We start from the raw sequence: 22,054 nt of genomic DNA, 5'->3' as shown, positions 1-22,054 counted from the left end.
ATCTTAGAAGGTTTACAAAGCTTATTTATTATTATTATTATACCAAATGTAGATATAAAGATGTATAGACCTAGACAGGTATACAGATACGAGAAAAGGAAGTTTGTTTCCCTTTTAACCTTTTTGTTCCCCTACTAAAAAATGTAAAATATGATAATATTCTAAACCGTGACGGTATGCTTTAAATATTTTTTACAGTGGTCTCAATAATTAAATTATTTGAATCCCTATCTATATTTTTCAAATAAGCATGGCTTTGAATGAGACATGTTTGTTCTGTTACTGTTTTTAAATGTAATATTTATATTCACATGTAATTCCAGTGTACAAGGAGGAGTTCTCACTCCAAACAATAGCGGCATGCGAAACCCAAGAGATCAAACCTTGAAAGCTATGTACTAATAGGTTATTTAGTTTCCAAAATCTTAAATTAATAACAATTGGCAATAAAGCTCATTAAAATTCCTTTTGTTCAGGATCCATTGTGTTGATCTTCAAGCCCTGTTCTTCTAAAATGATTGAAGCTGAGATCTCCACCTAGTGGATTTATTGGATTTTGCAGATTTTTATGGAAACAGCCAACTATCCCTGGAAATCCTTAACTTTTTTCTCTTAGAGAAATAACAGGTTTTAAAGACTTCTACTTAAATCTAAGATAATTGTCAACAGGACAATTGCAAATGTATGAAATATGCCAATATGCATATCAGTTAGGCTACAGTTAACAAAGCTGAATTTTTATTTTCATACTATAATTAGGAAAACAGATCAAACACAAATATGAATATATAATTATCCATGTAGAAAGCAATATTGTAATACCACTAATTGAGATGTGTATAATAATTTACATAAAATAAACATCAAATGTAAATCTGCTCAAATACTTTTCTTATGTAGTATTTCATTTGTTTGAGGCTTTTTTTTTTTTTTTTTTTTGCTTTTTCAATGTTTGCTTGCTTTTGCAAGACTTGGCCAAAATTTTCTTACTTGGTTTTTCATTCCTTAGGGAAGTATACTCAGTTAATTGTGTCAGACATATCCTATGACTCCATCTTTGATTTTTGTCATATATTCAACTCTGTGGTTTTCTTTTATTGATAACAAAGAGCTACTGAGGACATCGTTATCCTCCAAAATGATGCATTTGTAATGCATGCAAAGGCTAAGAGGTGTTTGTGTGTCCTCTTGAAGAAAGCTAAAGTAGAAAATAATTACTATTTGAGTTATTTTCTTCACTTTATTCTGCTTCTAAAGGTGATATAGTAGCATATTCAGCAGATGGTGGATACAGTACAGGTTTTGGAGCAGAGTTTTCAGTTTCATTTATTCTGCTAGGAACTGAAAACATCTCATTTTCTGCCTCAAAACTGTCTTTTAACCCTGGTAAGAAGGAAAGTGCTTCATGTGTCTCCACTGTCATTGCACCTTCTTTATATGCACTATCTTTATCTGGTTGATTATTTTGAAATTCTCTAAAATTATGCATATTACTGTTAATTTCAGGATCTACTTCACTGCAAAGTATTCTATTTTGGGTTTCATGGGAACTTGTGATACTTAAATCTTTAGCTGTAATGGTCTCCTCGGCAGAGCTTGCATCATATAATACATGTTTTACACTTGTTCCATTTTCCCAGGTTTGCTGCTTTTCTTTTGTGGTGCCTTTTAAGGTCATTTGTGTGATCTGAGTTAACATACTAGAATCTGTCTTGCTTTCATCAAGCATATTTTTCTCTTCTTTCCCTACTATTTTTATCTCTAGTGCTTCAGTGCCGTCATTTCTGGGCAATGCATTTGTGCTGTCAATTCCTTTTTCGCTACTATTGGTTAGGTGCCAAATGGCTTGACTACTAACAGGAGAAGTACTGATATCCTTGGGAAGTTCTATTCTATTTTGGTATGGAATTGAATTTGTCTTCATAAATGATAGGTTGTTCTTGGATCGTGTTTGGGGAATGAGAGAGGAATCACAAGTTTCTGGTTTTGAAAGTTTTTTTTCTACATCATTTTCTTCCTTATCCGTAATACAATTTTCCACAATTTGATGTGGTATTTGGGGTTTTGTCATTAATGTTTTTTCTTTATCTCCAAGTTGTGTATGAGTTGAATTTTGCTCTCTGTGTTGTAAGGCTTCATTTTGATCTACAGTGTATTCCTTGTTGTAGCTGTCAGTCTTGTGAGCATCTAAAAGTTGTGTTTGATTCCTCGGGGACAAAGAAAACTGATTTAGCTTGCTGGTCTTTAATACATTCTGTCCCATGTGCTCAGTGGACTCCGTTGCCCGTTGGTCAGTAGCCCCCGTGGAATGCTGGAATGGTAAAACATCACTTCCTGTATTTTCCCAAGTAGTTGGTAAATAACTAAGCACTTTTGATTCAAGCTGAGTTGCACCTTCCATTTGTTCAGTTGAGAATTGAGAATGTGAGTGCCTGTGCTCAGCATTAGTGGGTGTAGGCTGAGGCAATTTTGATGTGTTTCCATCAGGAATGTGGCCAGCTGAATAACAGTTGCTTTCTATAGAGCTCTGGTTGACTACAGACAAGTTGTTAGCACTGAGCAGCGGGGCACGTTTAGTGTTTCGTTCGTAATATGGTGTCTGCTTTGAGGCATGTTTCAGAGGCAGCCGCTTTGAAGTGAGTCTAACATAGTTGCTACTCTCTGACTGTTGAAGAAAATCTGCAGAAGACACAGTATTTATTTTGGCTTTTGTCTCAGAAGTTTTGGATAATTTCTTAGGAGGCAACAATACTTGCTTGTATTGTTTTGGGAGACCTGACAAGGATTTTTCTGGATGGACTCTGACTTTTCTAAAAGGATGTAAATTTAATTTTATCTTTAAGTTTTGTCCTTTAATTTTCCCTTTGAGGTCAGACTGAGGGGTTCTCTTCCTTCTCAGAACCCATGAATTAGTAAACCATTTTTCTCCTTTGTTTCTCTCCCCAGGGTTGCTATAGTTTTTGACACCCAACTTAGTCAGTTGGTTACTTTGATTTTTCTGTCGTTTCCAAGGGGTTGATGTTTTGGGTGACATCATTGACCTATTTATTTCTACTAAATCAGGATCATGGACACTAACCCTCTTTGGGGAATATGCTTTCTTGATTTTCGTTGATAATCCTGATAAATCTATGTTGTCCTCACTCATAAGAAATTTTTCTATTGCACTGTTAATTTGGATTTGCTCTTTCTCAGGCTTTGAGTGTCGTCTACGATTTGGCTTTTCTTTCATGTAATCTTCAAATTGATCACAGGGCACATATTTACAGATAAGAGGATTGTTTGGCTGAAAATGTCTAGGTCTGCTCTGTTTTAACAGTCTGCAAGGATCATCATATTTTGATCTATGTTTTTGTACGATCTTTTGTACATAGTGTTCCTCAGGCTCACAAGGCTTGGATGATGAGCTTGTAATAAAATGTCTCTGCCTATGAGGTTGTAAGCCATTGTCTTCTTTTTCTATTGGAGGCTGCCATGATTCATTTGTTAAATGCTTCTCAAGACTTTCTCCTGCCAAGGCTGAAGCGGGTATTGCATATCTTCTTCTAAATGTGTCACTGCTGATATCTGTGGAACAATGAATGCAAGAATTTAGCACTTAGCACAGTTTTATTACCTCAACTAAACAGATGCTTAGAAAGCTTGTGAGAAGTATAAAACGGACTTCTCCGATAATTGCAATTCTTGAATATTTCCTAATTTTTAACCAAACCTACAAAGGACATTTGTCAGTTCCATATGTTTTGAATGACACTCTTTGTGGTCACACTGCAGTCAGTTGTGATGCTGACTTAAAAGTTGTGAAGTTGGAAATATAAATGTTATTTATGGTCATATATCTTTAGTTGTTGGTTAGGTTAGCTTTAAATATGAATGATATCTAAATCCTTTTTAAGTGGCTATAGTAATTTTTTCCTGAATTTATTTCCCATTTGCAACTTAAATATTGGGCAAAATATGGATGCAATATTGAGTAAGATTCAGGTTTCAGACAATAACCTGGACAACGAAGGGAAATACTTGCAATACTATTGACTCAATGAAAGCAGAGATCATATCTGTTTTATTTCCCATAACTTAATAAAATGTTCATTAAATATTTGTTAAATAAATAGTTATTTTGAAATATAGCCCGGTTTGTGTGGCAGCAGTCTTTGCCTGGGACTTTTAAAATAATATTTAATCTTATTAATCTTATAACTTATTCTGCTAGTTTCTTTAAAATGTCTGCCTGCAAATTCCTCTTAATGTTACAATCTTTCATTCACTGAAAGAGAACAACAGTACATGAGGAACTGTTCAAAAAGGAAGCTTCCTTTTACTGTTCCGAGATAGACATCTCTACAGCCCCATAGGCACATATGGAAGAAGGAAACTTGTACTGGTTTCTCCTTAATGTCTGCCTATAATCTCCTTTTACACGTTAAATAATATTAATGACAAAAATAATAGTAATACCATTAATAGAACACATGCTAAGAGCTAGGCATTGTGCTCATATTGTACATTCATCATCTCTTTTAATATTCACAAGAGACATGATCCATTGGACATATCCTACTGTCTTATAACTTTTACAGATGAAGGAATGAGCTTTAAAGAAATTGAATGCTTTCCCCTAGTGCCCATGCTTGGGGAATGACTTCCCCAAGTCTATCTGACATTAAATGACCCTATTAACTACAATGCATCTAAAATTTAAAATTATTTATTAGTATACTTTCTATTGTTTCATGAAATTTTTTCATCCAGAGGAAGAAGTTTTTTATTCTATGATAAAAAAGGAAATCTTAACTGCAAAACATCTTAACTGCAAAAAATCTTAACAGCACTATTGCTATTTAAAAGGCTCTTTTTTCTTTTCGTTTTTAACATTGTTAGGTGTTAGGCCTCAAAATTAACTTTTAGTAGACAGGAGATGTACTCTCAACTCCTGAGGGTGGGGACACTCCATCTCCACTTTTCCCCAAGAGGTGACCTAAGTCCAAGACTAGCATCTGATTCCAATCTAAGATCTGCCGTCAACATTCTAGGTGACCTTGGAGAAGCTACTTGCTCTCTGTGTATTAGAAGGTTGGACTAGATGGGAGCTTTATGTAAGTATACAAATTATGCTGGGGAAAGAATCTGTAGCCTTTGTCAGAGTCTCAGAGAGTTCTGTGACTCAAAGATAAACATTAAGAACTATTAGTCTAGATCTAAAGTCACCTCTACCCTGGAAAGTCCATAATTCTTTTTCCAAGTCAGAAGGCATAATCAGAGTGGCAATTTTTTCTTTACTGATTTCTGTTCTGGAGCAGATGTGACCTTGGCTGTTTTCTCCTCATATACCTACCCTCTCTAGTTCTGGTACCATGCCTGGCATGGAACAGCATTTCAGGTATTTCTTACAAGTATTCATGCTAATCTGACAAACCAGTGTTCTCAGTGTGAAAACAACATACTGGGTTTTAAATGGTTTAAGAGACCATACCCCCTTCAGTTATAAGAGTTTCTCATAGAGAAGTTCAGGCATTGAAGATGAAATGAAACATCTGCCTAAGGTGTGATTCTATTGAAAGGGTAAGTGCTTATTTCTTTGTAAAATAAAGTCAGTGTGACCTGGTTTCTATGGCGTATGTTTCTTTCCTCAGCCATCCCTGTCTTGTGTGAAATCATCAACCCCCAGACGCTGGTAAGAACTGGAGTGTGGGAATGCAATGGAATAAATAAACTCACATCCTACCTTATAACATATGTGAAATAACATATGGTTTTATTCTTGTCTAGTCACCCCAAAATGCATCCTTAGGGCCAGACCCCTGTGGTAAGAATTTCTTGATACAGCACCTCTGTCATTCATATTCTTAGAGAAAGCTCTGCTTGTTGTAAACCAATTCAAATAAATGACAGGAACCTCTTTACAGAGCAGCTGTCAACATTTTCACTGCTGAGCCTGAATGCATAGCCTTACTATTCAGGAAGAAAAAGGAAGACGTTTAATTCATTGCCTCCACCTAAATATTGACATCGCCCATGTACAGTGGGTAGATGTCACAGCCAGATTCACTTGGCTCCCAGCATGGGACGATGAATTAAGTCCTGACTTTGCCTGGACTGGGAAGTTATCATCCCTGACAGCTCAGCAAGCAAAGTATGTTTCTTGACATCATTCCTGAAATGAATCACTAGCATTAGAGGGCCCATTCTTCTAACATGTCATGCTCTGGGAAGGTTGCTTACTGCAGAATTGGCATTAGAGCTCGAAGGATGTTGGAATAAAAGCTGATACTAGCCATCCCATAGATCTTAACAGCACTATTGCTATTTAAAAGGCTACTTTTTTCTTTTTTTTAACATTATTAGGTGTTGGGCCTCAAAATTTACTTTTAGCAGTCAGGAGATGCAATCTCAGCTCTTAAAAGTAAGAACACTTCATCTCCATCTCAGCCTAAACACACACACATACACACATGCGTGCACACGCACGCACACACACACACACACACACAGTATTTTTAGAAAAGGAATAGACTAGTGCAACAGTGATTTTTATAGCATTTCCTGTTGAGGAAATTAAAGGAGGGAGGCAGGCTCCCTCCTTCAAAAAGCATTAAATGGAGTGGGATTTTCTAAAACAAGACAAACTCACCTTCTGTTCCTATTATATGGTGTTGCAGAGTTTGAGGCTGGACTTCTCCAGACTCAAGATTCCTTAGCTTTTGAACTTTCCTTGAATTATATGTTGTAAGTAAACCTGCTTCATTAAAAGCTGTTGTATTTCCAGGAGACTCTGAACACCTTGAATGCAGCAATCTACCATCCTGGCAAAATAAAGTGCTGCCTATTCCATGGTCTTTCTTTTTCAGGTTTCTAAATGATCCGTCAAGGGTTGCGGACTCAGAGGCTGATGTTGCTTGATGACTATTTTCCTCTAAAAGTGGCATTTCCTTTCTGGACCCCACAATGGACATGACCTTTATTTCGTTTTCCTGGGTTAAGTGGCAGTTACAGTGTCCCTTAGCGTGGTAATTTCTTGCCTCATGAGCACACAGGGGTTCGTCGAAGGTTCTGCAACAAAGGTTTTCTGATGTGTGTTCATTTGCTTTGCCTTGTTGGAGTTTCCAGTTAAATACAACTAAACCTAGGCAAGTGAGACCAACAGCTCCTGTGACAAATAGAGAGACCATTAAAAGAAAACATCTTGGGAAGAAACATATAAATCATCAAATGTAAAAACCACAAATATAAAGGTTAATGGCTTGAAAGATATCAGAACGGGCAGGAAGTCCTTCACCATTTGGAAAATACCAGTTCAGAAACAGGCTACCATTGACATTGTTCTGCTTTCCAAATTGGATCTTTATACATATTAAAGATTATAAGAAACAACACCATCTGGAATCTCTTTGGTAGGAAAAAGGGCTGTTTCATGAACTGAAATTCATTTAAGATAAAACAGTCCCTGCAGTAACATTTTTTTCTGTCTATGGCACCTCCTTTTACAAACTCTCATAATAGAATGAATGACATCTCATCTCAGACTGCCTGGTACTGTCATTTCATGTTCTATGTAGTTTGTCCTCTGAATAAAATTGCAAGATCCAGTATTTCTCGAACCCAGATGCCGACTCTAATCTGTTTCTATTTCACTTTTTCCTATCTTGACAAATGGCATCCTCAACCACCTAAATGTTCAAACCAATATCCCTGAGTCATACCCTCAATATCTGTCTATCACAGTGATTTCCCTTGTTTCTTCACACTTATGAAGTGTATTATTTTGTTTATTCATTCATTTGCTTATTCACAGACTGTCCTCCTCTGCTACAATTAAGCACTCTGAGGCAACACATCCTTTTAGTCCTGTTCAACATTCTATCCCCAGTGTGCACAACTCTGAGGCAAAGGAGGCAGAAACATTTATTACATATTCTTAAATCAACAGAAGGGATTCTGTTTATGAATTCTGATAATGAAATCATTGGTAATCTAATCTTATAAATCCTCAAGATGTGATTAGGAAGACATGGTGTCAGTACAGATTGAATAAAGAGATCTGTGTCCTAAACCCACGTCCGCCTGAGGACAGTGCCCTTTTCTGGAAATGAAGACAGCATTCCAGATTGTTTGACTGGCTACACTATGCCTAGTTTTATCCCCTGGAGACTATATTAATGAAAACATATTTTTAAAACTTAAATAAAAAGAGAAGGTATCAGGTCATGATTGTTTCTTTTTTGTGTATGTGTTAAACATGAAGAACACAGAGAATAGCAGTTTCTGGTAAAACCCTCAAACCATTGTATAGTTTACCATATCTTGAGCTCTTAAATCTATTTTAATTCATTTGCCAACAATACACTCTTGGAAAGTGCTATAACATATTGAAGCAATCTAAGGCACATTTTTAAAAGTTGTAGCAAAATTATGTAAATAATAATCCTTTCATTGACAGATTCTAGAGCTTGAATTATCCCAAGCAAGGATTTTGGTTTTAACATGTTAAAGAACATACTAAAAAATTAAAAACTGGCACCACTCCTTAACTTATATGGGTAAGAAAACTCAAGATTCAAAGCTATGTTCTGACACTTTTCTTGGTATTTTCTAATTTCTCTAACACTTATTTTTTCTTCTTTCACAAATAAGGATAACTGAATCTATCCAGGGATTAAATAATATATGTGACATGTTTAACACAGTGCTTTGATATAGTAGAGTTCAGTGAGCATTCATTGCGATTTATGATTATGGTTATGATTACTGAGCTACCATTGTTTAGGTTTTGCATTGCTCTATTGGTTCCTGAAAGACTCATCTATCAGGAAAAAAAAAATCCAAAAATAAATCATTAGGATGATATTTTATATGACTGGTGCAGTTAGTAGGCCAAATAATGAAGGAACAAAAGGGCTGAGTGTTCTTGAAGACAAGAATCAGCCATTGAAATGAGAGTAAACATAATCTGATTATAGGATACAGTTTCTCCTCTAATTGTGTCTGAATGGCAGGGACTCACTCACTCCCCTGCTGTTGATGCTAGGTATATATCTGTATCCCATTACCAGTCAGGTATGATCACTTTCCATTAGTGTAGAAAGCAAAAGCAGCAAATGAAGCTTGTAGGCAGGCGGAACGTGCTATTAAGAAGGTGTTTGAATTTTCTTTGCCATGGGCATTGTTTCTATTTTTAAAAAGTATTCTAACAATCCTTCTGAGTTGGCAAGAGAAAAAGGGAAAATTAATGATAAGTTCTTATTGAAACATTAGAAACACATTACAGCTTCATAAAAACTTTTTATCTACCAGTTCATAGCATATGTGTCAAGATATTAGTGTTTGATGCCAAATGACTATTTATTAGTTTTAAATTTACTGAATATAGCTATTTATATTCCTTTGAATTTTTATGACTTGGATATAGCTGAAGAAGAAAATGGACTCATAGGCAAAATTATAGTTCTAAGTGTTTTTCCCACAATCTAGAAGTATAGATAACTCACCCCATGTGTACTTCAGAAAGAGTGAAATCTTAATGGAGCAAATTAACATTAAAAATCAGAGTCTTTTTAAAGAAGAATCTCTTCTCAAAGCACTATAATTTAACAATTATTTGATGAAAGATATATTAGCATGATAATTTCACACACCAAAACCTAACATATATGTAATCATATTTATAATTTATCAGAATGTATTCACGTATATTAAGCTCCCTCTCACTTTGACAAAGCCTTTGGAATCTCCTAGAATTTGTATTCATCTCAATACAAAAAATGAACTGTTAATGTAGCTAAATATATTTCTGAACATATATTTCTGAAAACAGGTGTAAAAGGTAACTAGAAGATACTAAAAATTGCTCTATTATAATATTTCCAAAACGATGTCCTCTAGAACACAAATTCAATGAAATCCTCTATGAAAAAAAGGGATCATGGTCAAATAAGTTCAAGAAATGCTCCATATCACACCTTCCTCTTAGAAATTTATAGTGCTCATTTGAAAATGAAAGATTACGAGAAGTGCTGCAGTGAGTACACCTGTTTCACTTTGCTTAACTTAGTACCTTCTAAACCTATTTGAACCCCACCATCTATTGCCTATATGTGCATCTGTGTGTTTTTATTGGAATATCTATTAATTATCCACCAGTGCTAGTATTCTAAGAAGCACATTTAAGGGAAACCTGTCTGCTGCCCTATCACTTATGTCTTTTATGGTAAATTACTTCTTAGTACATACAATTACTGACATAGTTACATGGTTTTTAAAAGAATTTATCTTCCTAACATTTGAATTTCCTTCCGAGTGAATTTGATTACTGCTGATGGTAGTTCCATTGTCTATACCTGATGCTGGTCTCCATCTATCCTGATTAAAAGTGTAATTGTCAGGAAGTAAAAATACAATCAATCAATTCACTAGATAACTGTTATAGAATAATGACTTATAGCACATATTTAAAATACGTCAGTCTTGGATGCCATTTGTTGGTCTCTGGTATCTCTCTCTTTCTCTCCCTGCCCCCTCATCACCATGGTTACCCAGAGGTGCAGAGGATTTCACCATGCACTGAGAGCATAGGGGAAAACACACAGATTGAGCTAGATAACTTAAGAAATCTCATGCATCTTTGGTCTTCAACTGATGACACTAAGTGCCATTTTATGTTATTCATCCAGTGAGATGCAATGATAGCTGATGCATAGTTTAATAAATTTTAAATTACAAAAAATATATAAAGAATTGCATATTATCCTCCCCTTAGTTGGTCTGGGGAAGTATGGGCCAAGTTTACATAGAGTTGGACTAATAGAAATTTTAGAAGAATTCAAATCCCCCCAACAGGAGGAAAACCAAGGCACAGAGAAGTTAGATAATGTGTCCAAAGTCACACAGCCAATAGCAGAGCCAGGATTCAAACCTAGGTAATCCAATTACACAGCTCATTTATTTAACTACTGTGCCATATAAACACTGCAGACTGAGATATATGTGATTGCCATAATAGCATCCTTTTGTGCATCTGTGAAAGTCTGCTGACTCTTACTATGTATCATGGAAAAGCACACAAATGTAAGTGCCTTGAGGAAAGAGTCTATGTCCTATCAGTTTTTAAATATCTATCTCCTAGTGTCATAACAAATGCACCAGTACTCTTTGGTGAAAGGATGATTGATGAAATATAGATGTTATTCTTGTATTACACACAAGGAAATTAAAGTCTAAATAGCAAGTTAACCTGTTCAAGATCACAGTGCTAGTTATACCTGGCCCAGAGCTCTTGAATTCTGGTCCTCTATTTTAGACAGCTTCCCTGAAACAGGAAATTCTTGCAACTTGTGCCAAATCAGCTAATATCCTCCCCCATCTACTGGCAACCTCTCCTTTCCATGGCCTTGGCAAATTTCCCCAAGCGTCTGAGATAAGCATGACTTAGCATGCTGCAAAAATATGGACAAGTGAAGAGAAAAGAGGAGGGCACACTTCTCCCCGGCATACCTGCAAAGCCAAGGACAGTCAGCAGGGCCACATCTTGTCCTGGGAGGAGGGGACTTCTGTCCTTTAGAACCAGAGTGAAGTTGGGAGCTTTGGAATCACAGTTGGTCTCAGACAGCCTCAGCACACTCTGTGCAGCTGTCACAGCTGCAGTAGATGGCTGACAATTTAGGTCCTTGGCATTCCTGAGTGTGTGAGCAGAAGACTTAATGTAGTTTCTTAAAAACCGAGCAAGGGGATGGAGATCACAAGTGCAGCTCCATTGGTTCTTATCTAAGCTCAGATGGATTAACTGCTTCAGTGGAGTAAAAACATCTGGCATGTGGGCTAACCTATTTCGCGAAAGGTCCACTTCCTGTAGTTGAGGCAGGGGCCGGAAGGCATCTTTCCCAATGTAGGAAATAAAATTGTTGGATAAATCCAGATGCCTGAGACTGTGGAGATTCGTGCCTCCAAAAGAACTGTCTGTGAGATTAGTGATCTGATTCCCATCCAGCTGGAGCCGGGTCAGGCCCCTTGTGTTTTGGAACCAAGACCCTCGTAGGGTGCGGAGAGCATTATTGCTCAGCACCAGCACCTGGAGGCTGTGAAGCTTGCTGAAGGTGTGATCAGTGAGCGAAGAGCTGGATATTTGGTTGTGCTCCAGCAACAAAGTCCGCAACATCGTAAGGCCATCTAGGGCATCTTCCTGAACATCCTCGATACCATTTCTGCTCAGAGAGAGCAGAGCAAGATTAAACAAGAGAGACAGGTTGGTGCTCTCAATAGAGGACAGATATCCATCAGTGATGATTAAAACCCTCGTGGTCATAGGGGCTGCTGTGGGCAAAAAAGCACAGACTAGATGCAGGATACATATGAGTGGGAGGGCGGGGGTATGGTGGAGAGCAGAGAATCAATATCCTCTAAGCAATCTTATCACCTGGGTAAAAACAGTAAACAGTACACAACATGAAAATGATTTTCTGATTTCTAAATTTAAGGGGAAGCTGGCTATATATCAAAATGATGGATTTTTATATTCTTTGCTACTGTGACATGTTTGTTTGAGAAACATAAACCCATCTGTTACTTTAGATGTCAAAGTTAATTCATTGTTTCAGATTATCTTCATGGATGCTATTTTGAAGGTGTCTTTTCAGGCCCTCCCTCCAAGACTGTGTACCGACCTGATCTAGCCCTGCAGATCCAGTACAGAGTCAACTAAGAGCTGAGCCTGTGTCTGATCCCCCTAGTCAGTGTTCTATAGCAATTTATATTTATGCTGTGAAGTCAATCATCTTTTCTCCCAAACATAAAGCTGCGTGTTGGGGTGGGGAGAGTGAGAAGGAGCATTAGTTTCTGCTTTTTAGCCCCAGGCTAAAAGTTGGCAACTTGGTAAGGATATATATTCACTCCAGACAACCCAAGTGTCTGTCAGTGGGGTTCTCATTATAGTCTGGGCCATCTTGGCCTCCTGTCTAATATCTGTTCCCTCCAATGAAGTCCATCATGTGATGACAGGTGGTACTCAGGGCTTCCAACTGTTAAATCCCTTCACCATAATCACCTCAGAGCTATCACTGCTCTGTCATTAGAAATCAAAGCATTTTAACTCAATAAAGATGTATTATAATCAGAAGTTATTGTAACACATCTTTATCATGCTAAAATTGTTTTGACTGCAAATGACAGTGTCATAAGGATAGAGGAGTCCATTGTCACTGGGAGGTCTGCAGGTGATATTAGAATAGTCAACCACAGGGAAGCAAATCACAAATCCCTTAGGAAATTCAGACTGCATTGCGGAAACAAAGAGATTAAAAAATATGTAAAAGACAAAAGATTCTCAGAGTGCCTTCTTTTGAAAGAATTGTTCTCATCTCTGCAGCACAAGCAAGCTTAAATCCTGGTAATTTTTTCAGCATTTATGATTGATTATTTGAATTCTATTCATTCTGGCCAGTTCGGCATTTTGTTCCTCTCATCATTGTTTTTGATACAGGATGAAGGAGGTTTGTTTTCATGGGTTCTCAGTCCTTTAGGGATTTGCTGACTCTGAATGAGCAGGCTATTATTTCTATCAATTACTTCTTGTCTAGGTCTAGAAAAGAAACCCAACTCCCAATTCACCCATTTTATTCTCTGTACTTATGAAATCTAACTTCACAAATGTGGTGTTCTGTAAATGAGAAGGAGGATATAGAGGTGCAACAATGTAGATGAGAAATATTTGTTTCTTACAGACATGAACTATCTCTGATCAGGAAAAATAAATGTAGTGAAGTCAAGAAATCCATTTTAGATGGTGAGAGCTTAGCGTTAAAGCATTTTCAATACTGATTAGAAACAATATACACGTCAACTATCCTTGAAATCTTCTCTGTCCTGTCAAGGATGGTGACAACATCTACCTCCTAATTATCAGAGTTATGGAATTTTAGAAATGGAAGAAATTATCCTCTTCCACTCTGTCGTAACTCAAGCTTGTTTATGGAAATTTTCCATTGGCAGAGCTTATAGCTTGTTTATCTCTTCTTGGATATCAGGATGTAAATCACATTCTCCTCAAATTTGTTAATAAGGTGTCTTATTAAATTGTTGACTTAAGCAAGCAATATGTAATGAATACAGGCAGTGTATCTTGTTAGCATTTCTACAGCTCATTTACCACCAATAAAAAAAGACCAGACTTTCAAAATGAGACGCACTTTGATAATAATCTGTTTCACTGGTACACCACTTAATCTTACTAATGTTGAACAATTGTAGTTCGGGTTTCTGATTCATTTATATTTCTTCCAGCTGGTGGTAGGGTTCAAATCTGCACAAAGTATGTACAAAAATATAATTAAAGTGATGTATTTGTTAAGTGTGTAGCTGGATAAAATGGTGATATTCTTTTGCAATAGCAAAATGTCTCAATTACTTCTGAAGGTCTTTAAATAGTTTTGATTGAGACCATCAGGAACAGGAAAACAAAATATTACCAGTCTCTTTAGTCATTGTTTGAAGCTTACTCATTAAAGGATTACCTCTTTTAAACTGAGCCCAGAGAACAGTCAGTACAATGAAAGGTACGGCAACCAATTTTCCAGGTACACTGAGCACTGCTTTGTAGAGTTATTAGTTTTATTACCTACTATATAGGTTAGCTGGTGACAGAGGGTTACATCTTTGGTGCACACCACACATGACTCAGGACAAGCTGCCACCAACTGCAACATGATGGCGAAGAGTACCAGCCATCCACCTGAAAGGAAAGTAGACGACAATGTATATCATAATGTTGGCATTTACTGTGCATTATTTTAGTACATACAGCTCATGAGGCATTTTGGTAATTTCTACTGTTCAATAAGCATCTTGGTGTTCTCTTAAGATGCCAGGTAAATAACTACATTCCTTAATTTGCATAGAATTTAAACCAAAATGTTAAAGCATTTGACTATAAATTCAGAGAGCTCACATCCACGGCATATTTATTAGTATTTTGAAAAACTTAAATTACTTTGCAAAACAATATATAGTTTGTAGTGCTTTCACCAAGCATTATCTTACTTAGTTCTCTTAATTCTGCAGCCCAATTAGAGACTAAAGAAACAGCTCAGGATTGTTAAACTATCGTAAATCACATAGCTGGTAGATATTTAACCAAGTCTTTTAACTTTCAATCCAGTGTTTCTTCTAGTACGCAAAGCTCATCTCAGGCACTGAGTTTTACATGATTACAACAAATTCTTACTCCTTATAGATTTAAATGCCACACCTAGGGAGTAAGTATGAAGTCAAGATTAAGCTCACAAGCTCTACTTAGCTTTGAATTCAGCTCTGTTTTTACTGACTATATTATCTTAGAAAAAAATTTCTCTTTTTGTTTTTTGCTTTTTCATGTGTAAAACAGAAATAATAATAAATTCCTACAGTACAGAGTATTATAAGAGTTAAATGGGTACTCTAAGTGTTTACTAAAAGTTAAATTTTACCATTATTTTTAAGCTTTTTCAGCCTCCCAGAGAAATATTTAACATCACTTGAGTTTTATGTTCAAAAAAGACAATTCATTTATAATGCCTTCCCTGGTTGATTTAAAAAATAATAATAATAACAAGGAGCAAATTATAATAAAACCCTCTAACTATACTATAAGATAGCTTGAGAACAAAATAAAATGTTGAAAAAGACATAAAATGATTAATTCTATCATTTGTTCAATAGGCATTTGTAGATCACGTTCTGCATGCTAGGCACTCTTAGAGTACTGGGCATAGAGCAGGGACTGACAAGCCCCTGCCCTTGGGAGGTGTACTTTCTATAAAAGGATATAAATAATGAACAAATAATATAATAATATAAAATATGTATTCAGTCATGTGGTGATAAGTGCTATAGAATAAATAAAACAAGAAAAGGAGAAGATCACATTGGCTTGAGGGCTCTAAATATGGCGAACAAGGAAAATCTCTCTGATAAAACAGCATTTGAACAATAAGCTGGAGAAGGTGAAGGCATTAGTGTGTCATGGTGGAGAGAACCCAATGCAAAGTTCTGAGGGCATGAGGAAGTTGGTGTGGCCAGAGTGGAGTGTGTAAGAGGAGAAATAGGGCACAGAATCATAGGAGCAGTTTCTTGTATACCTTAGAGATGAACGCAAAGACGTAGAGTTTTAACCCAAATAACATGGGAAGTAATGGGAGGCTATAGTGAGTGGCATAATTTGGTCCGATGTACATTTTTAAATGATCTTTTTAACTACTGGGTTGGGAACATACTATTAGATAAGCAAAGAACAGAAGTAGCAAAAATAGGAGACAATTATAGTAATATAAGCAAGAGATGATGTGGTGTAGACAAGGATGAGAAAGATAAGCATATTCCAGATGATTTTTTGAATCATAATGATGTGATTTAATTTAACAAATTTGAGCTCATTTAACCTCTCTGATGGAATGTGCTAGGTGTCTAAAAGTAAATAAACCATTGCATCAAAGCACTTTCTAGCTAGTGATAGACATGTAAATACTTATCTATAACACAAGGAGAAATGAAGTAAATCTAGATGCAAGTGAATAATTATGTTGTGGAATAATGTGGATGCTTTAAGAAGGATGTAGCTTGTGAGTTGGGCTTTGCAGAGTGCAGTGAATTTCCATGGGCAGAGAATAAGCATTAGATAATTCCAGTCTGAGAAAACAGTTAGAACAATGCCCTGCATGGGGCAGCAGATCTAATCTCAGTTCATTTATTTTAGCCCTTCCTGACTGGTTAGTGTGCTTCATGCATGTGTGGTTCAGGGGCCAACCAGAGATTTAGGTATAATTTACACACAGATTCCAGGGCTTTTTCCAGGATCTCCTCTCATTTTCTACTGCCTATTTGTAATAAGCAGGATTCTAAGATGGCCTGTAAGATTCCTTTCCCCTGGTGTACATGCCATGTAGAATACCCTCCCCTTCAGTGTGGGCAGAACCTGTGAATATGATGAGATACTACTTCCATGATAATGTTTCATCATATAATCAAAGGAAGATTATCCCAAGTGGGTCTGACCTAATTGGGTGAGCTCTTTAAAAGCAGAATACGTTTTACAGCTGGTCACAGAGTAGGAAGTCAAGCATGTGCCCTTGCCGGTCAGGAAAAAAGCAAACAGCCATGTTGTGAACTGCCTATGTGGCAAGCAGCTGTAGGCATCCTCTAGAATTTGAGAGTCATTTCTGGGCAACAGATGGCAAGAAAACAGACATGTGTCATACAACCACAAAGAAATGAGTTCTGCCAACAACCAATGAGCTTAAAAGAGGCCTTGAGCCTCAGATGAGAATCACAGTGCCTGCTGACTCCCTGATTTCAGCCTAGTGAATCTCTGAGCAAAGAACCCGGCTAATCTATACTGTACTCCTTACCGATGGAAACAGATAATAAATGAACATTGTTTTAAATCACGAGGTTTATGGTAATTTGTTACAAAACAATAACTAATACACTCCAGTTGCCCTGAATTCTGTCCTCTGGTCCTTCAAACAAGCAAACCATCAGAATTTTAACTGTTTCCTAAAATGCAGAAGTGGTCTACCCTCAGGCTAAGCGCGCGCGCGCGAGAGAGAGAGAGAGAGAGAGAGAGAGAGAGAGAGAGAGACAGGTGGGAAACATACTAGTTCCTTTCTTCTAAGTGACTCACTCTCCTCCAGGATCTACTTGCTTTTATTAACTTTCCAGTGCCTTCAGGTAGCCATCATTTATATTTTGTGCAGAGTTTCTAGTTGTTTTCTGTAGGAGGGTTGATCTAATGTAAGTTACTTGATCATTCAGATTCTGACTGGTAAGATCAATATAATTTGCTGGTATATTAGAGGCAAAAATGATAAAGAGAATAGTCAAAGATCATCACATTTTTTTGTTGTTGTTGCCTCTGCAAGCAGAAGGATGGAGTTTCCATTTACTGAAATGGGAAAAGCTATAGATATAATTTATTGCATGTATGAGTTTAGAGTTCAGGAGAAAGTACTGGGCTAGAGATAGAAATCTGGGAGTTGTTTTTTAAAAGGCATGAGGCTGAATTAGCTCCTCACCAAATTAATTCTAAAGAGTAAAGAGACTCAAAGACTGAGTCTTGGGGCGATGAAAAGCTTAAAGATAAGGAGGAGAGATGAAACCAAAAGGGGAGGCTAAGAAGAAGCCAATGAGCACAGAAAAAAAATAAGAAAATGGTGTCCTCAAAGCCAATTGAAAAACATGTTTCAGGGACAAAGGAATTGTTGCTTGTATTCAATGCTATGCCAAGTGAGATGACCACTGAGATGTAACCATTGAATTTAGCAATGAGGAGATCTTTGTAACCTTGGCAAGGGCAGTTTCAGCAGTGTTGTAGGAGAAAGCTTGATTAGGATGGATTGCAAATGGGAGAAGGGAAATTAAAGACCACAAATGTAGATAACTCTAGAACATTTTTGCTGTAAAGGTAAACAGCAATGGAACAGTAGCTTGAAGAAGAGAGATTAAGGGTTTTATTTTGCTGTTTGCTTTTAAGATAGGAGAATGTATAGTATGTCTGTATGCTGGTGGAGATTAAACAATAAAGAAGGAACATGAACGATGCAAAAATAAAAACAGATGAGAGAATTATTGCTGGAGCACACAAGTGAAGGAGTTGGCCTCAGAATTAGGTGAAGTTCATCCATAGAAACAAAAGTGAGGGTAAATTATGTAGGTCATAGGTGAGTAGGTCAATGTAGTAGTGGGAGCTAGAGGTTTGAGGAGAGAGAAGGTACAAAATAGTCATCTGGAGTATGAGAGAGTGAATGGGCTAGAAATATGTAATAGGCTCTCTGAGCAGTACTGACGGTCTACGGGAAGTTAGAGGGTCAAGATTTTGAAATGAGACCAGGCATAATTGATTCAATAAAGGTTAGGATTCTTTCAGTAGTGTACAAAATGCAAGATGAAGCCAGGGAGTTGAGGATGTGTGGAAAGGAGTGATAGTTGGAAGTGAATCTAATGATAAATGTTGATGAAATGTAAGATAGGTAAAGGGAAAGTGAGTGACAGCGAAAAGATGCTGAAATGAGCAAAAAAACAAGTAAGGGAAAAGATCAGCAGATGGGTAGGTAGGTAGATAGAACAGTATCTACTTTAGGACATATTTGGAAATGCTCATAATATAAAGCTCTTGTTTTGTTTTGTTTTGTTTTAAGTGGTAAGATGGCTTCCAATCACCAGTGTGATCAAAGATTGTTGGAGTCAGGTTTCTAGAAAAAGTGAGCTAGAAAGAAAGGAGACAGCTCAGAGAGTTGTCTGATAAAGATTGAGAGGTTAAAGAGCATGGAGGGGTGCAGGCATTGGTCATGACAGGGTCTACAGTATAACTAAGGGGCTGAGTGACTAAAGGAGTTTGGAGGACAAGCTCATTGGAGAAGAGTGGGCAAAGGAACCCAGAGGTCAGGCTATTTTAATGATCATTTGCATGGATAATAAAAGTACAAAGAGTAGTGATAGAGAATATGAAGTCAGCCAGTTTTTTAAATCCCCAAAGAATGAGGGGGTGTGGCTAGACTCTGGTAGTATAGCCTGACAAGCTGGTGGTGTTTAGAAGAGAAACCATTTGGAAGTAGCAGTGACAGCAAGGAAGACACAGGATTTTGTTCACCCTACTGCTCCCACTGCTCCCACTGCCCCCACCAACCTAGAGATACAAGGAGTATGTGAGAGGAAACAGCTTATAAGGGAAGCAATGTTCTCATGGGTGGACTAGATAGTAAGGGAGAAATTGTTCTACTAAGAATCTAAATTAGTTGGTTACTACACCTGAATGTTAAATTGGGCTCTCCCCCTCCTGGCAGTGAAATTTTCATAAAGGGAGAAATGATAGGATGTATGGTTTTAGGATCTGACAAAAGAAGACAAATAATTTTCTCAAAAGAGATCAACATTTTCTAAAATTCCAAGAATTTTTCCAATAACCATTTTTATATCCCTTGCAACTGGAACAAAGCTTGAAATATATTTGGAATAAATTTTTTTAAACCAAACTCATCTGACACAGAGGTTAATAATGGGCAATATCTTTAATGGCACTGTCTGAAGATAAAAAGCTAATCTTAAACCCTAAAGTAAGGCATAGTCCTGAGGTTTCTATCATCATCTTAGTTTTGAATCTGAGATGATCTTTTCAAAAGTGAAGTTCATTATAAATCTACTTTAGCAGTTCTTTTTATACACAGTGTGCGGTATATTACAAGGCACTGAGATAGTTAATAGTTTTTAGTATTCACTATTATTCTTTCATTTTGAAGGGGAAACCTGCCATTTAAAAACATGCAAAGCTAATTAAAGCTTTTCCACTATTTCATTATCTGAATGTAGTTGCAAATTCTGACTTAAAACTCTTATCAGAGGGAGACTCAACATCCCTCCATGAACAGCAAATGAACATTCAATTAACACTTCAATAAAAGTGTATTTTAAATAAAAATATACTTTATTGTTAATCTCATTCTTTACAAATGCTAATACCCAACTTTAAAACCCAAAGAGAGTCTCCTTCCTTTTATTCTTAAGGGAAAAAAATAGTTCTTTTTTCTATTTACAGGGAAGACCTGAGTTTTCTGAAGTTGTCACGAAGTTAGAAGAGTGTCTCTGCAACATTGAGGTAAAAACTTTAGCTTCTAAAATATGTCCATAAAAAAGCCCTGAATATACAAGGCTGTCAGGGAATGTAGGTGAGATGGTACTTATGGAAAGTTAGTATGAGGGCCCATAACTCCATCCATATTTACCCTATTCATTAAATTCCTAGGGTGGAGCAGAATTAGCTGTGCCTACAGGGACAAAGGCAAAATCAAAGTGAATTCAAGCCCTTCCAACAAATAATAGGGCAGGCAAATGGACACAGTCATGCTCAGCTTAAAAATCTGATGAGTGAAAATTGGAAAGTATAATAAATACATTAGAAGGTAATTATTTAATCAATTTTATGCAAAAGTTTCTTCATACAGAGATGTGTAAGCCATTGTTCATTTATATTCATTGTGAAAAGAAAAATTATCAATAAAATATGTTCATAAATTAATTAGGGGGCATTGCTTTCACACCACATATATGTTGCTTAATGTGATATATGTTGGTAATCAGGCTAACGGAATTTTCTTTCCTTATTAAAGCTGTTTGCTTTAATGTTCTCTATAATTGCCTTAATTTTCTATACACCTGGTCAAGAGATACATTTCAAAATAGGTGAGGGAGCTGAAACATTCACACTAATTCAAAAATAATATATTCTCAAATGCAAATAAGTGCTACTGGTGGAGGAAGACATACATCATGCATAGAGGATGACATATGCATCTGCATATGCAGGGAAGGGGCAAGAATAGAGAGAAATAGCATCAACCTGAGATTGCATCACTAAGTCTCAAAGTGGAACCATCAAGAAAAGTAGGGTTTTTTCTAAAAACAAACAAACAAACAAACAAACAAAAAAAATTCAACTAAGAGTCATTGGACCTAGTCTATTGGAAAAGGATTTGCAATTACAGCCTGCAGTGAGTATCTCTGTCTCATGACTCTGCTGGAATTTCCAAAGAAAACTTTTGTGTAGAAAGAAACTTCAGTGTTTAGACCTAAGGTCCTCTTTCCCTTCTGTTCTTCAGTCCTGGGACTTACACAAAGTGGGGAAAAGTAGTCACATATTTGGTGGGGCTTCAGCAGCCCCTGTGGACAAAAGCATCTGCCAGAAGCCTTGGATATTAAGAGACACCTTCAAGACTTGAATTTAAAATATCCTCTCATTTTGAAACTTAAGAGTTTGAGCAAGTTTGCTTTGAGCCTAATGGGATAGACACATCTGGAGGTGGATTCCAGAAACAAGAACCATGATAGGATCTACTAAACTAGCTTGTCTTATTGCAATATATTGATCAAGCCTCTTATTTATACTCTCTCCCCAAGGGAGAAGATGAATGAGTTATATGCTAAGACAGTTTGCTGGACTGAGTTGCACTAATTAATGGACCAGAGTCAGCCTAAAGAGGCTTGACTTGTGCAGTTTCATAAGACTTTATCCTCTCTATTCTTCAACTTTTCAGTCAATGTTGGT

General features: G+C 36.7%; 2 protein-coding genes across 3 annotated transcripts in view; one reads left to right on the top strand and one right to left on the bottom strand.

The window, feature by feature from the left end:
• TNNI3K (TNNI3 interacting kinase) overlaps positions 1–22,054 on the top strand; it is a 302,223-nt gene that overhangs the window by 228,147 nt on the left and 52,022 nt on the right. The window contains exon 22 of the mRNA XM_023209399.2: positions 20,549–20,608. Coding sequence (XP_023065167.1) covers positions 20,549–20,608 — 60 coding nt within the window. The remainder of the gene's footprint in view (positions 1–20,548; positions 20,609–22,054) is intronic.
• Positions 321–22,054, bottom strand: part of LRRC53 (leucine rich repeat containing 53) — a 42,255-nt gene continuing 20,521 nt past the window's right edge. Inside the window, exons 1-4 of one of the 2 annotated variants that reach the window (XM_026454730.1) lie at positions 14,603–14,781; positions 11,488–12,303; positions 6,632–7,147; positions 321–3,567 (exon numbers count right to left, since the gene is read on the bottom strand). In XM_026454730.1, the coding sequence (XP_026310515.1) occupies positions 1,241–3,567; positions 6,632–7,147; positions 11,488–12,303; positions 14,603–14,690 (3,747 nt within the window). In that variant the 5' untranslated portion in view covers positions 14,691–14,781 and the 3' untranslated portion in view covers positions 321–1,240. Of the gene's footprint in view, positions 3,568–6,631; positions 7,148–11,487; positions 12,304–14,602; positions 14,782–22,054 lie in introns of those variants that run through there. The other variant, XM_026454731.1, reaches the window with a different exon arrangement.

This window comes from Piliocolobus tephrosceles, chromosome 1 (assembly GCF_002776525.5).
Source record: "Piliocolobus tephrosceles isolate RC106 chromosome 1, ASM277652v3, whole genome shotgun sequence".
NCBI classification, from domain to species: domain Eukaryota; kingdom Metazoa; phylum Chordata; class Mammalia; order Primates; family Cercopithecidae; genus Piliocolobus; species Piliocolobus tephrosceles.
Note: the sequence above shows the minus strand (reverse complement) of the source record. Positions and strands in the feature narration are given on the sequence as shown.